General features: G+C 41.1%; 1 protein-coding gene across 1 annotated transcript in view; it reads right to left on the reverse strand.

Annotated features, from left to right (window-relative positions):
* Window positions 1-14129, reverse strand: part of ANKRD31 (ankyrin repeat domain 31) — a 134182-nt gene that overhangs the window by 13625 nt on the left and 106428 nt on the right. The window contains exons 23-24 of the mRNA XM_069595327.1: window positions 12316-12456; window positions 4014-4116 (exon numbers count right to left, since the gene is read on the reverse strand). Coding sequence (XP_069451428.1) covers window positions 4014-4116; window positions 12316-12456 — 244 coding nt within the window. The remainder of the gene's footprint in view (window positions 1-4013; window positions 4117-12315; window positions 12457-14129) is intronic.

Below are 14129 nucleotides of genomic sequence, written 5' to 3' on the forward strand. Positions count from 1 at the left end.
TATCTGCTGATCCCAAACTCCTCGTTTGTCCCTCCCCCCAAACCTCTTCCCCCTTTGGTAATCGGAAGCTTATTTCCTATGTCTGTTAATCTGTTTCTGTTTCATAAATAAGTTTACTTGTGTCATATTTTAGATCCTACATACAAGTGGTATCATGTGGTATGTGTCTTTCTCTGTTTAACTTACTTCAGTTAGCATGATAATCTCTAGGTCCATTCACGTTGCGGCAAATGGCATTATTTCATTCTTTTTTATGGCTGAGTAGTATTCCATTATGCATATATACCATTCCTTCTTTATTTAAAAAAATGTATTTATTTAACCGCATCAGGTCTTAGTTGCGGCATGAGGGCTTAGGTGCCCTGCGCCATGTGGGATCTTAGTTCCCCTACCAGGGATCAAATCCACATCCCACACATTGCAGGATGGATTCTTAACCACTGGGCCACCAGGGAAGCCCCTACTACATCTTCTTTATCCATTCAGCTGTCAGGAGACATTTAGGTTGCTTCCATGTCTGGGCTATTGTAAATAGTGCTGCTATGAACACAGGGGTGCCTGTATCTTTTTGAATTATAGTTTTGTCCAGATGTATGCCTAGGAGTACCCACTCCAGTGTTCTTGCCTGGAGTATCCCAGGGACGGGGGAGCCTGGTAGGCTGCTGTCTACGGGGCTGCACAGAGTCGGACAGGACTGAAGCGACTTGGCGGCAGCAGCAACATGCCTAGGAGTAGGATTGCTGGGTCATGGGACAGCTCTGCTTTTGATTTTTAAAGGAACCTCCACGCTGTTTTCCACAGTGGCTGCACCAATTTACATTTCCACCAACAGTGTAGGAGGGTTCCCTTTTCTCCACACTCTCCCCAGCATTTATTTGTAAACCTGTTAATGATGACCACCTCTAACAATGAAGTGGTACCTCACTGTAGTTTTGATTTGCATTTCTCTAACAATAAGCAATGATGAGTATATTTTCGTGTTCCTGTTGGTCATCTGTATATCTCTGGAGAAATAAGACAGCAACCTTGCTTGTAATAACATTAGAGACTTTACATTTTTCTGACTTGCCAGGTCTTTTGATTTCTTTTAGGTACCACAAAACCAGGTACAAAAGAATCCTAAATCAAGGAATGTTTAAATAAAATTTCAACGGCAGCCTACAGACCTGTTTTATAGATTCTTAGGTCCAGATCAAGGTAGCAAGATGCTAGTTGGCATACTGGTGCCTCCACAGTTCTCAAATTAGTGCTAACAGCTGAAATTTCTAAAGGAAAGAAAATTCAGGATTTCTGGAGAGAAATTAGTAACAGGAAACGGTTTATACTGCCAGCAACAGAAGCAGAATCCGTTTTTCAAGTTTCATGCTCACTTAGCAGGTGATCTATGAGCCCTCTGAGAAAGGAGATGTGTGGCTGGGGATACACGCCTGGAGCTAGAGACTCTGAGGAGCAGACCACCTTGCTAGTATGAGGAAGGACCTGTATTTCCGCTTTGACTCTCAAGGATAAAACTAGGAGAAAGGTTTGCTTATCTTCCTTCAAGAAGTATGTGTCGTGTGTGTGTGTGTGTGTGTGTGTGTGTGAGAGAGGGAGAGAGAGAGAGACAGAGAGAGACAGAAAAAGGGAGAGGGGAAGGGACAGAGAATGTGAGTATGCGAGCCCTGGGGTGGGGATGCTTTGGAATCAAAGTGAAGGCCTGAATATAAAGAATTTTCAAATTATTACCTGCATAAGAAATCAGATACTACTAGTCATTCAGAGTCAGCAGTCAGGCTGGCTGCCTAAGAATCACTTCTAAAAATTCTGAGTCCTGGGCTCATCTCCAGGATTAGGTAGAACTGCAGTCAGGGTTAGGAACCCAAGGCCATGAATCACAACTCCTTCCAGTTCCTTAAACCCTTTAACTTCTTCACAACTGGTTTATTTTACGAGCTTCCCAAAATGATGAGAAACATTTTTGAGGCTATCCTTAGAAAACTGGGGGAAATGCATCTTATTCTGAAGCCAGTTTTTGAGACAAAGGGCTCTGTGTAAAGTTAGGAACGTGCTGAATTATTGGATTTGTTGTAAGGGAGCGAGTGACCCTGGGAAGCCCTGGTTAGGGGCCTGGTGACAGTAATCCTGTTTGATTTTTGACTGGTTATTACAGAATTATCATTTCTGTTTTGTACCTCTTTTCCTCATATATTGTCCCCAGCTGGTCTAAGACAGGGACACTGGGGGAAAATGAGGGAAGGCTGCAGTAGAGGAGGGTAACAGCATTAGTTACGTCCACTTTTCATAAATGTGTGCTGGCCTTTCCAACAACTCTGCAATCGACTGCTGACTGAAGACTGCATTCTCCTCAGTTTTCTGAAGGTTTATTCCATCAAATGAAGTGTATCAGTCTCCATTAATAAAGCTTTATTCTAGTATCTAGTTATTTATTTTTAGAAAGTATGGGAAACTAATCAAATCATGCCTGAAAAGAAAGGAAAAATATCATTCTCCCTTGTGTGCTAAGTTGCTTCAGCCATGTCCGACTCTTTGCGACCCTATGGACCATAGCCCACCAGGCTTCTCTGTCCATGGGATTTCCCAGGCAAGAATATTTGAGTAGGTCACCATTTCCTCCTCCAGGGGATCTTCCCAACCCAGGGATGGAACCGGTGATTCTTACATCTCCTGCGGTGGCAGGTAAGTCTTTTACCACTAGCGCTACTTGGGAAGCCATTTCCCTTTTATGACACTTGAAAAAAATCTACCTTACCAATTTTTATTTGCAGGTTGAGTTTTTACATGAAGTCGCATTATTGAAGACTTGGCTGTCTTGTGATGAATTTTTCATATGTATTCTCTGCCATACTATTGTTAAGATGAACTGCTGCTACTGTGAGATGGGTTTTAACTGATCTATTATAGGTTTCTTTCAGATGGCACTACTTTAGGGACATTCAAGCATTCGCTGCTATTGTTTGGGCCTCGTGGATAACGTACAGATTTAAAAACAAATCTTATTGCTGATATGTCCATTTCTTTCCCTGCACTTTTTTATATCTGGGATGTAGTCAAACTTATCTGATTTAATATGCATTTTTTAAAATGCCATGACTATTAAATACCTTGTTTACATACAGGTGAAATAAATTTATTCCAACAAAAAGAAATCTACCTAAAATAAGTACATCATAGATTCACAGAGAAAGGAGCTGTGAGGAAAGGGTTATTCTTTTAGAAATTAAGTTAAATGGAGTTTAAATGGAGTGCTGTGAACAAGCAGAAAATAATTTTTGGTGGGAATGTAGGAAAACTGGAACCCTTGTACACAGCTGGTAGGAATGTAAAATGATTCAGTTGTTGTGGAAAACATATGGCTGTTCCTCAAAAAAAGTAAATAAATAATATATATTAGTAATATAGCAATTCACTCCTTGGTATATATCCAAAAGAACTGAAAACAGGTACATACAAATATATGTATATACCTGTTAATAGTAGCACTGTCCAATAGCCAGAAAGTGGAACCCCAAATGTCAATCAAAGAATGAATAAACAAATAAATAAACAAATTCCATTATATATATAATGGAAGCCATGAAAAGGGATGAAGTGCTGACAGATGTTACAGTGCAGACGATCCTTGAGAGCACTGTGCTAAGTGGAAGATGTCAGACACAAAAGGTCACAGATACTAGGATTCCATTTATGTAACATATTCAGAATAGGCAGATCCACCAGACAGGAAGCAGACCGGGAGTTCCCACAGATAGGAGGGAGTGGAGAACGGGAAGTCACTGCTGAATGGGTATGGGTTTCTTTTTGAGGGGATGGAACTCTTTTGGAACAGAGGTGGTGACTGTACAACATTATGAACGTACTGAACGCCACTGAATTGTTCACTTTAAAATGGTTATCTGAACAGTAGGTGAATTTAACCTGAATGAAAAAAAAAAAAAAAGACAAGTGAAATGCCTTCTCAGTGGATTAGGGTGTCATTTTCCACAACTAAGAAATAGGTTTTGGTCTGCACATACCTGGAAGATGAGGTTGATGTTGTTGAGGTACCAAGTTTGGTTCTGGAGGCATGGGTAATTCCTCAGAAACATACTTTAAAAGTTCCTTTCCCTGGTATGTTATCTGTACATAAGTAAACACAGAATTTCAAAATCATACAAAATCACATGAAGAAAATGCACCTATCTCTTGCAAATTGTAACTTCAGTAGAGTACTCACTGTTGTATACTGTGTATTGGCAAACTCACAGCCAAATGTGGGCTGCCGTCTTTTCTGTGACTGAAGTTTTATTAGAACACACTGATACCATTCATTTACTTAACATCTATGGCTGTTTTTATGCTACAAAAGGATCAAGTAGTTTTGACAGAGATCTATGCTCACAAAGCCTGAAATGTTTCTTATCTGTCTCTTTATGGAGAAAACTGTTGATCTCTGATGTATATCATTAATTCTCTCATACATTCATTTACTCAACAAATATTAATTCAGTACCTGCTACTTTACAACATAAAAAAAGTAGTGTTGCATTAATAAAATTAAGCCATAAAAGTAAAATGGTACTTTTCAAGAAAGCAGACAGGCAACTGATTAGATTAACAGCATGTCAGGTCTAAACATCAACGTTTCCTCTCCACCCTTGGTTTGCTTGTAAACTTAGCTATTGTTTATCAGCCCCAAAGTTCAGAGCTTAGAAATACATACATAAAAATGGGCTGGACTGAGGCAGACTGGCAAATACCTGCCAGAACTGTTTGAGCCCAAGAGTCTTTGCTTTCTCCAGACTGAGTTCTAAAGCAGGTAAGGTAAGGTAAAGTCGCTCAGTCGTGTCCGACTCTTTGCGACCCCATGGACTGTTACCTACCAGGCTCCTCTGTCCATGGGATTTTCCAGGCAATAGTACTGGAGTCGATTGCCATTTCCTTCTCCAGGGTATCTTCCCGACCCAGGGATTGAAAGCAGTCTGATAACATAATCCCAGAAGCTAGGTTCACTATGGTTAACCCAGCAAGCCTTGGCTTGAACACCCCTTCCTCCAGGATGCTCACCCAGAGATGCTCAAGTAATGACCTTCCTACAGGACCCCATAACCTCTGTGCTTATATTTCTGTCAAGCACTAAACCCACTTAAATGAAATTATGTATTAATGTGTCTGTTTTCACTAAGGATCTGTATCATACTAAGTTTTATTTTCTAGCACTTCACATAGTGCCTGACAATATAGGGGAAAAGCTCTGAAGTCCCAGATCTTAATCAGGATTCTTAAATTCTTTGAGTACCTCCAGATTTTTAAGTTGTGGGGAGTAAAAGGGATAGTACTTATGAGAAATATCCCTTTGGCATACTGTCGAGCACACCCTCGGTGCTCAATATGTGCTTGTTACTGAAGGGAGCAAGGGCGGCCTAAGGAGCATGGAATGGTTAGGCAGACTTAGAGCTCAATCCTATGACCAAACAGAGCCTCACGTGTTAATGGAACAGATCTGGCCTACTCAGCATGTTAAACCCTCCTTACCTGCAATGGAAGAAGATGCGCTGAGGCCACTAAATGCCTTCTGTCATTGCTCCAAATAATAAACAGGTGAAAACAATGGATTTTGACCATTTATCCAAAAAAAGAAGAATGTACCTTTAAAGTGCACGTGAAATCATATCAAGCATCTTTTCTAACCACAATATTAAGTGACTAGAAATCAGCTACTAAAAAGAAGAAAAAGAACAAGTGCAAAACACACAAACAACTGGAAGCTAAACAACATGCTACTAACCAACCAACAGTTCACTGAAGAAATGAAAGAGGAATAAAAAATACCTAGAGACAAAAGAAAATAAAATCACAATGATCCAAAATCTATGGGATACAGAAAAAGCATTTCTAAGAGGCAAGTTTATAGTGATACAAGCTTACCTCAGGAAAAAGAAAAAACTCAAACAACCTACCTTACACCTAAAGGAACTAGAGAACAAAGAACAAAAAAACCTATCAAAAAGATTAGAGCCGACGAAATAAATAGAGGCAAAAAAAAAAAAAAAACCAGAAAAGATCAACAAAACTAAAACCTGGTTCTTTGAAAAGATACACAAAATTGATAAACCTTTAGTCAGACTCACAAAGAAAAACAGGGAGAGGGCCCAAGTCAATCAAATTAGAAATGAAAGAGAAGTTGTCACCAATACCACAGAAATACCAAGGATCTTAAGAGACTACTACAGACAACTACATGCCAAGAAAATGTACAACCTAGAAGAAATGGACAAGTTCTTACAAATGTACAGTCTCCCCAAACTGAACTGGAAATAAATACAAAATCTGAATAGGCCAATTACCAGTGATGAGACAGAATCAGTAATTTAAGAATTCCCAGCAGGGGGACTTTACCGGTTGTCCAGTGGCTGGGACTCCATGCTCCCAATGCAGCGGGCTTGGGCGTGATCCCGGGCCGGGGAACTGGAGTCCACGTGCCACGAGTAAGGCACTGCGTGCCACAATTAAGACCCGACGTGGGCAAATAAGTAAACAAACATTTAAAAACCCCACGAAACTCCCAACAAGGATTTCCCTGGTGGTCTAGTGGGTAAGGGTCCATGCTCCCAATGCAGGGGGCCCATGTTAATATCAACTAGCCTGGACACTAGATCCTACATGCCACAACTAAGAATTCACAGGCCACAACTAAAGACCCCACAGGCAGCAGCTAAAGGGCAAAGATCCTGCGAGTCATAACTAAGCCCTGGTGCAGCCAAATATGTAAATGTTAAAACAACAAACAAACAAACTCCCAACAAACAGAAGTACAGAACCAGAGAGCTTTGCAGGTGAATCTTACCAAACATTTAGAGAAGAGTGAGCCCCTATCCTTCTCCAACTATTCCAAAAAACTGCAGAGGAAGGAACACTTTCGAACTCATTCTAGAAGGCCAGCATCACCCTGATACCAAAACCAGACAGGATATCACAAAAAAAGTCCCATAAATTACAGGCCAGTATCACTGATGAACACAGACACACAGATCCTAAACAAAACATTAGCAAACAGGATCCAGCAACATATTAAGAGGATCATAAATCATGATCAAGTGGGATTTATCCTGGAGTTGCAAGGATATTTCAGTGTCTGCAAACTGATCACTGTGATACACCACATTAACAAACTGAAGAATAAAAATCATACAGTCATCTCAATAGATGAGACAAAGATTTTGACAAAATTCAATATCCATTTATGATTAAAAAAAAATACTCCAGAAAGGGGGCAAAGAGAGAATATGCCTCAACATAACAAAGGCCATTTATGACAAACCTATAGTTAACATCACAGTCATGGTGAAAAGCTGAAAGCATTTCCTCTAAGATCACAAACAAGACAAGGATGACCACTCTTGCCACTTTTATTCACGTAGTATTGGAATTTCTAGCCACAATAATCAGGCAAGAAAAAGAAATAAAGGGCATCCCAATTGTAGAGATATAAGTAAAACTGCCACTGTTCACAGAAGACATGATACTATATATAGAAAACACTAAAAATACCACCAGAAAACTACCAGAGCTCATCAGTGAATTCAGAAAAGTTGCTGGATACAAAATTAATATACAGAAACCTGTTGTATTTTTGTATGTTAACAATGAACTATCAGAGAGAGCTAAGGAAATAATCCTGTTTACCACTGCATCAGAAAGAATAAAATACCTAGGAATAAATCTACCTAAGGAGGCAAAAGTCCTGTACATGGAAAACCGTAAGACACTGATTGAAAAGAAACTGAAAACGACACAAATAAATAGAGAGATATACTGTGTTCTCGGGCTGGGATAATTAATATTGGTAAAATACTACACTAGCCAAGGCAATCTACAGATTCACTGCAGTCCCTATCAAGATACCAATGGCATGGAACTAGAATAAATAGTTTTAAAATGTGTATGGAAACACAAAAAACCCTGAATAGTTACAGCAATCTTGAGAAAAGACTCTGATGCTGGGAGGGATTGGGGCAGGAGGAGAAGGGGACGACCGAGGATGAGATGGTTGGATGGCATCACGGACTCGATGGCCTGAGTCTGAGTGAACTCCGGGAGTTGGTGATGGACAGGGAGGCCTGGCGTGCTGCGATTCATGGGGTCGCAAAGAGTCAGACACGACTGAGCGACTGAACTGAACTGAACTGAACTGAGAAAGAAGAATAGAGCTCAAGGAATCATACTCTCTGACTTCAGATTGTACTACAAAGCTGCTGTAATCAAAACAGTCTTGAACAGGCACAGAAACAGACACACATATCAACAGAACAGAATACAGAGCCCAGCAGTAAACCCATGCACTTACAGTCAGTTAATCTCTGACAAAGGAGCCAAGAATATACAATGAAGAAAAGACAGTCTCTTTACTAAGTGGTGCTGGGAAAACTGGACAGCAACATGTAAAAAAAATGAAATTACAGCATTTCTCACACCATATACAAAAAGTACACTCTAAATGAATTAAAGACCTAATGTAAGACTGGAAATCAAAATTCCCAGAAGAAAACACAGGCAGAACACTCTCTGACATAAATTAGAGCAATATTGTTTTGGATCTGTTTCCTAAGGCAAAGGAAACAAAATAAAAAATAAACAGGATCTAATTAAACTTAAAAGCTTTTATACAGCAAAGGAAACCACTGACAAAATGAAAACACTGAAGGGGAGAAAATACTTGCAAATGATATGACCCATAAGGGGTTAATATACAAAATGTATAAATAGCTCATACAACTCAGTATCAAAAAACAGCCTGGTCAAAAAATGGGCAGAAGACCTGAATAGAAAATTTCCCAAAAAAGAGACATACAGATGGCCAACAGTCATATGAAAAGATGCTCAACACTGCTAATCATAAGAAAAATGCAAATCAAAGCCACACTGAGGTATTACCTCACACCTGATGATGTCAGAATGGCCATCATCAAAAAGAACACAAATAACAAATGTTGCCAAGGCTGTGGAGAAAGGGGAACTTTTCTACACTGTTGGTGGGAACAAAAACTGGTGTAACCACAATGGAAAACAGTATGGAGGTTTCTCAAAAACTTAAAACTACCATATGATCCAGCAATTCTGCTCCTGGGTATACATCCAAAAACAAAAACACTAATTCAAAAAAGGTGAACGTGCACTTCAGTGATCAAAGAAACACTGTTCACAGTTGCCAAGGCATAGAAACAACCTAAGTGTTCATCAGGGATTCCCTGGTGGCTCAGCTGGTGAAGAGTCCGCCTGCAGTGCAAGAGACCCCAGTTCGATTCCTGGGACGGGAAGATCCGCTGGAGAAGGGATAGGCTACCCACTCCAGTATTCTTGGGCTTCCTTTGTGCCTCAGCTGGTAAAGAATCCACCTGCAATGCAGGAGACCTGGGTTCGATCCCTGGGTTGGGAAGATCCCCTGGAGAAAGGAAAGGTTACCCACTCCAGTATTCTGGCCTCGAGAATTCCATGGACTGTATAGTCCTTGGGGTCATAAAGAGTCGGACATGACTGAGCAATGTTCACTTTCACTTTAAGTGTCCATCAATAAATGAACAGATATAGAAGATGTGGTGTAAATGTACAATGGAATACTACTCAGCCATAAAAATGTATGAAATCTTGCCATTTGCAACAACATGGATGGACCTGGAGGGTTTATGGTATGTGAAATAAAAAACACAGAAAAAGACAAATATTCTGTTATTACATGGGGAATCAAAAAATAAAATAAATGAATATAACAAAATAGAAACAGACATAGATAAAGAGAACAGACTAGTGGCAACCAGCGTGGAGAGGGAAGACCAGAGGGGCAAGAGAGGGGCAGGAGACTAAGAGGTACAGGTGACCACATATGAGATAAATAAGCTCTGGGGATACATTCTGCAGCGCAGGGAACACAGCAAATATTCCACAATAAATCTGCATTAAGTATAACATAAACACGGTGAACCGCTATGTTGTGCCGCTGCAACTGACTATGCCTCAAAAATATCAATGTTTATCTGCCAAGTATGTAAAAAGAAGAAGGACTGGGGTTCGTTCACATTATCGTCCTGATGATATCCAACACACGCTATGCCCTTATCAACGTGTAGGCTCAGTATGTTTTCACCTGTATCTCAAAATTTAAAGTATATTTTTAATCAGTTAGTGGTGGGTAGACTTAGGGGTCCTGAGTCCCCTGTAAGCCCCAGACATATCACTAGGGATAATTCACACATTCAAAGAACACAGCTTTTAAGAAAATACATTGAGTTAAAAGGCAGGAGTGATTTAATGGACAGAGATAACAAGGAACAGGCCTCAGACGGAACCAGCACTAGGTCACTCCAGGAGACTGCAGCAGCGAGAGGAGCGTGTGCTCCCTGGCGGGGTGAGCAGGAGGACTCCCCGGGCGAGGCCGTGCATCAGCTCAGCTGCCTGGGTAGGCCCGAGTCAGTTCTGGGGCTCATGACTCTGTCATTCTGTCGACGTGAATGTAGACGTAGGTCGAGACCTAGTTTTCTGGCGTTTCTCGCCTGACAACCTGGCTCTACATCCCCACACCACCTAGTCAGTGAAAATGTCCCCATTTACCAAGACAGTAGAAACCTGTCCTCATCAAGAAGTGACTGTGAATTCAGGAGTTACCCCAAGACAAGAAGAGGTAAAGGTTACTGTGGTAAATTTTGAAGGAGGCTTTAAAAAAAATTGTAAACAAACTCAGTTTCTCAGCCTGTGTTATTTATGAGAAGTACATGAGTGCCCTCTCGTAATTTTTGAAACTATTTCTATTTCTAGGATAATTTTAAAGATCTAAGCTTGCTTAGATAACCTGTATGAATGTCTCATATCCAAGAATTGCCCTAATTTTAGTGCCCACATTTGTATTTGGCTTCACCATCACGTAGATGTGAAACAGTATGACTCTAATTTACATGGCTAATAAGGGAAGACCAGAGGCAATGTGATATGTAAACGAGGCATATACGTACAGAGTGAGGGCCAAATGATATCACACCCAGATGTGCAAAACCAGAAAATGCGGTAACTCCAACAGAGAGAGAGAGTGGGAAGACTGAGCCATCACTAGGCACAGGCATGTCAGACTCCAAAGAACCTCGCTACAGCAACTAGCACCACGTTCGCTCCGTGAGCAGAGATTCAGTTTCAGCAAAACAGTGTCATCCATCATAACTCTAAGAAGCTTTGCAATAAAAAGGGATTTCCATGGGTAGAATGTTAATTACCAACACGCAAATATAATTGATGAAACCAAGGAAAGCCATTGAAGCAGGCTGAATTGAAAGCAGGTCAAAAGAAAAAAAAATTACAGGAAAAGAGGAAGACAGAGAGAATATAGAGTAGAGAAAATTTTAAATGTGCTCATGTAAGTGAAGGAACTGAAAACTGTTGTGGAAACACCTGCAGCAGAGGTCCGGGAGACCAGAGTTCATAGTTTAGGGACAAAAACTGAGACAGAAGCCAGCAAAGAGGGTGTGCAGCGCCAAGCTGGACAAAAACGGGGAGAGGAAAGCGCCTTCTACTCCTGGTGCACTAAGGCTTCCTATAATGGCTAGTGGAGGCTGAAGGTATTTGCAGCTCTTTAAAACAGTAATGGTGACTGTCTGATGATTCACACTTTCCTGGGTAAAACATTGCAACACTGTTCCCTGAAATGGTGCCATGGACATCTGGAGATGGCTGATCATCGGACCTCAAGGGTGTTAGTCATCATACTCTTCATACAGGTCGTTAAACTGGGCTTGTAAATCAGAAGACAGAGCTGAAGGGGGAGACTAGTAAGTCTGGGAAGTCTGAATAAAAATTCAGAAATTTTTCCTTCTGGGAGGCTAGCAGTTCGTGGGTAAGACTATGTTCAAACATGCGAATCTCAGGCTCCTTCATCATGCCTTTCACCTTTGGGGGAAGATTCTGCTTTATCCTATCAGAACTAGTAACATATTATTAACTGAATTCCATACATCAGTGGTCCCGCATCTTCCACGAGGAATCACAAGGACCTGATATCACTGTGGGGGTGGGGTGGCAGGAACGAGAGAGGAAGATCGGGGCATTCAGTTTTCTGAGACAGGTAAGGCACGAGGAAGGAGAGGCTCGGTCAGCTGTGCGGCCCTGCTGCGCGGCGTTCTGGCAAATGCGGACTGTGGGAGAGCTCGTGGCGTGCTGCAGCAGGGACACACGGGCACAGAACTAGTCTGGAGAACTTTCAGCATCCTTTTTAATAAAGGAAACAGTTTTATCAGCAAAAAAATATGATGTTATCTCCAACCGAATATGAAGTTAAAGATTAATTTAGGAATGACCCACCTTACTCCAAGCATAATTCCAGGTCACGTAACTGTCACCTCCTAGAAGATCCTTGAGCCAGGTGACTGGGTTTTGATAAATCTGACCATTTTCTACCTTAATTTTGCCACTCAATAAAACACTGGCTTTGTGGGTAGCCTCCTGAAGTGGAAAATAAAACAAAAATTAGGATTGAGAAAATACCTGAACTTCTGCTTCTGTCCATGATAAAGTAAATGGGGACCAGAATTATGTTAACATCTGACACAAGCAAAAAAAAGACAAACTAAATATATGAAACAATGGTTTCCAAGATACCAGACATCAGGGGGAAATGATTAGTTTTACTGAGAACTGAGGAACTACTGAGGTGAGCCCTACAACTGTCCCAGCTCACTGCCCTGAGAGAGCTTCCAGGTCTTCGTACAGGGATAGGAAATCCAGACAAAACCTGTGGATTCTCTCAATTGAGTAGACAGAGTAGGCTCCAGGGAGGCATGATGGCTAGAGTTTGCAGGACAGAGTACTGAAGAAGAAATACACAGAGAACTCTACAGAGCTTCAGAGGGTCCTCTTTAAGTATTCTGCTGAGTTGTGATTGGCCATGTGTAAGAGGAAATTAGCCAAGCCTGGGAAAAGAACCATCTGAAAGAATTAGATGTAATAGCATTCTCTGGCATTCTCAAAAGGCAGAAACAACACCTGTTCCCAATAGTAAGATTAGAAAAACAAACTGATGGGGCATTGGTAGATACACAGAAGTCTTGCCTTTGCAGTGGGATATAATTAGCCTTAGACTGAACACTGCTCCAATCCTAACAAACTGTAAAAGGAAGACCCAAAAGGACTGGAAAAAATCAGTTTTCATTCCAATCCCAAAGAAGGGCAGGGCCTAAGAATGTTCAAACTATCATACAATCACTCTCATTTCACAAGCTAGTAAGGCTATGCGCAAAATCATTCAAGTTAAGCTTCAGCAGAACATAAACCAAGAACTTCAGATGTACAAGCTGGGTTTAGAAAAGGCAGAGGAACACAGAGATCAATGGCCAACATTTTCTGGGGGCTTTCCTGGTAGCTCAGCTGGTAAAGAATCCACCTGCAATTCAGGAGATCCTGGTTCGATTCCTGGTTTGGGAAGATCCACTGGAGAAGGGATAGGCTACCCACTCCAGTATTCTGGCCTGGAGAACTCCATGAACTGTATAGTCCATGGGTCACAAAGAGTTTGACGCGACTGAGCAGCGACTTTCACTTTCAAGTTCTGGATCACAGAGAAAGCAAGGGAATTCCAGAAAAACATCTACTTCTGCGTCATTGATTATGCTAAAGCCTTTGACTGTGGGGATTACAACAAACTGTGGAAAATTCTTAAAGAGATGGAATACCAGACCATCTTACTTGTCTCCTGAGAAACCTGTATGCAGGTCAAGAAGCAACAGTTAGAACCTTACACTGAACAACTAACTGGTTCAAACATGGAAAGAAGTAGAAGGCTGTATACTGTCACCCTGCTTATTTAACTTATATGTAGAGCACATCATGTGAAATGCTGGGGTGGATGAAGCACAAGCTGAAATCAAGACTGCTGAGAGAAATGTCAACTACCTCAGATGTGCAGATGACACCACCCTTATGCAGAAAGCGAAGAGGAACTAAAGGGCCTCTTGATGAGGGTAAAAGAGCAGAGTGAAAAAGCTGGCTTAAAACTCAACACTCAAAACTAAGATCATGGCATCCAGCCCCATCACTTCATGGCAAACAGAAGGGGAAAAAGTGGACGCAGTGACAGATTTTATTTTCTTGGACTCCAAAATCACTGTGGACAATGACTG

This window comes from Ovis canadensis, chromosome 7, assembly GCF_042477335.2.
Source record: "Ovis canadensis isolate MfBH-ARS-UI-01 breed Bighorn chromosome 7, ARS-UI_OviCan_v2, whole genome shotgun sequence".
Taxonomy (NCBI): domain Eukaryota; kingdom Metazoa; phylum Chordata; class Mammalia; order Artiodactyla; family Bovidae; genus Ovis; species Ovis canadensis.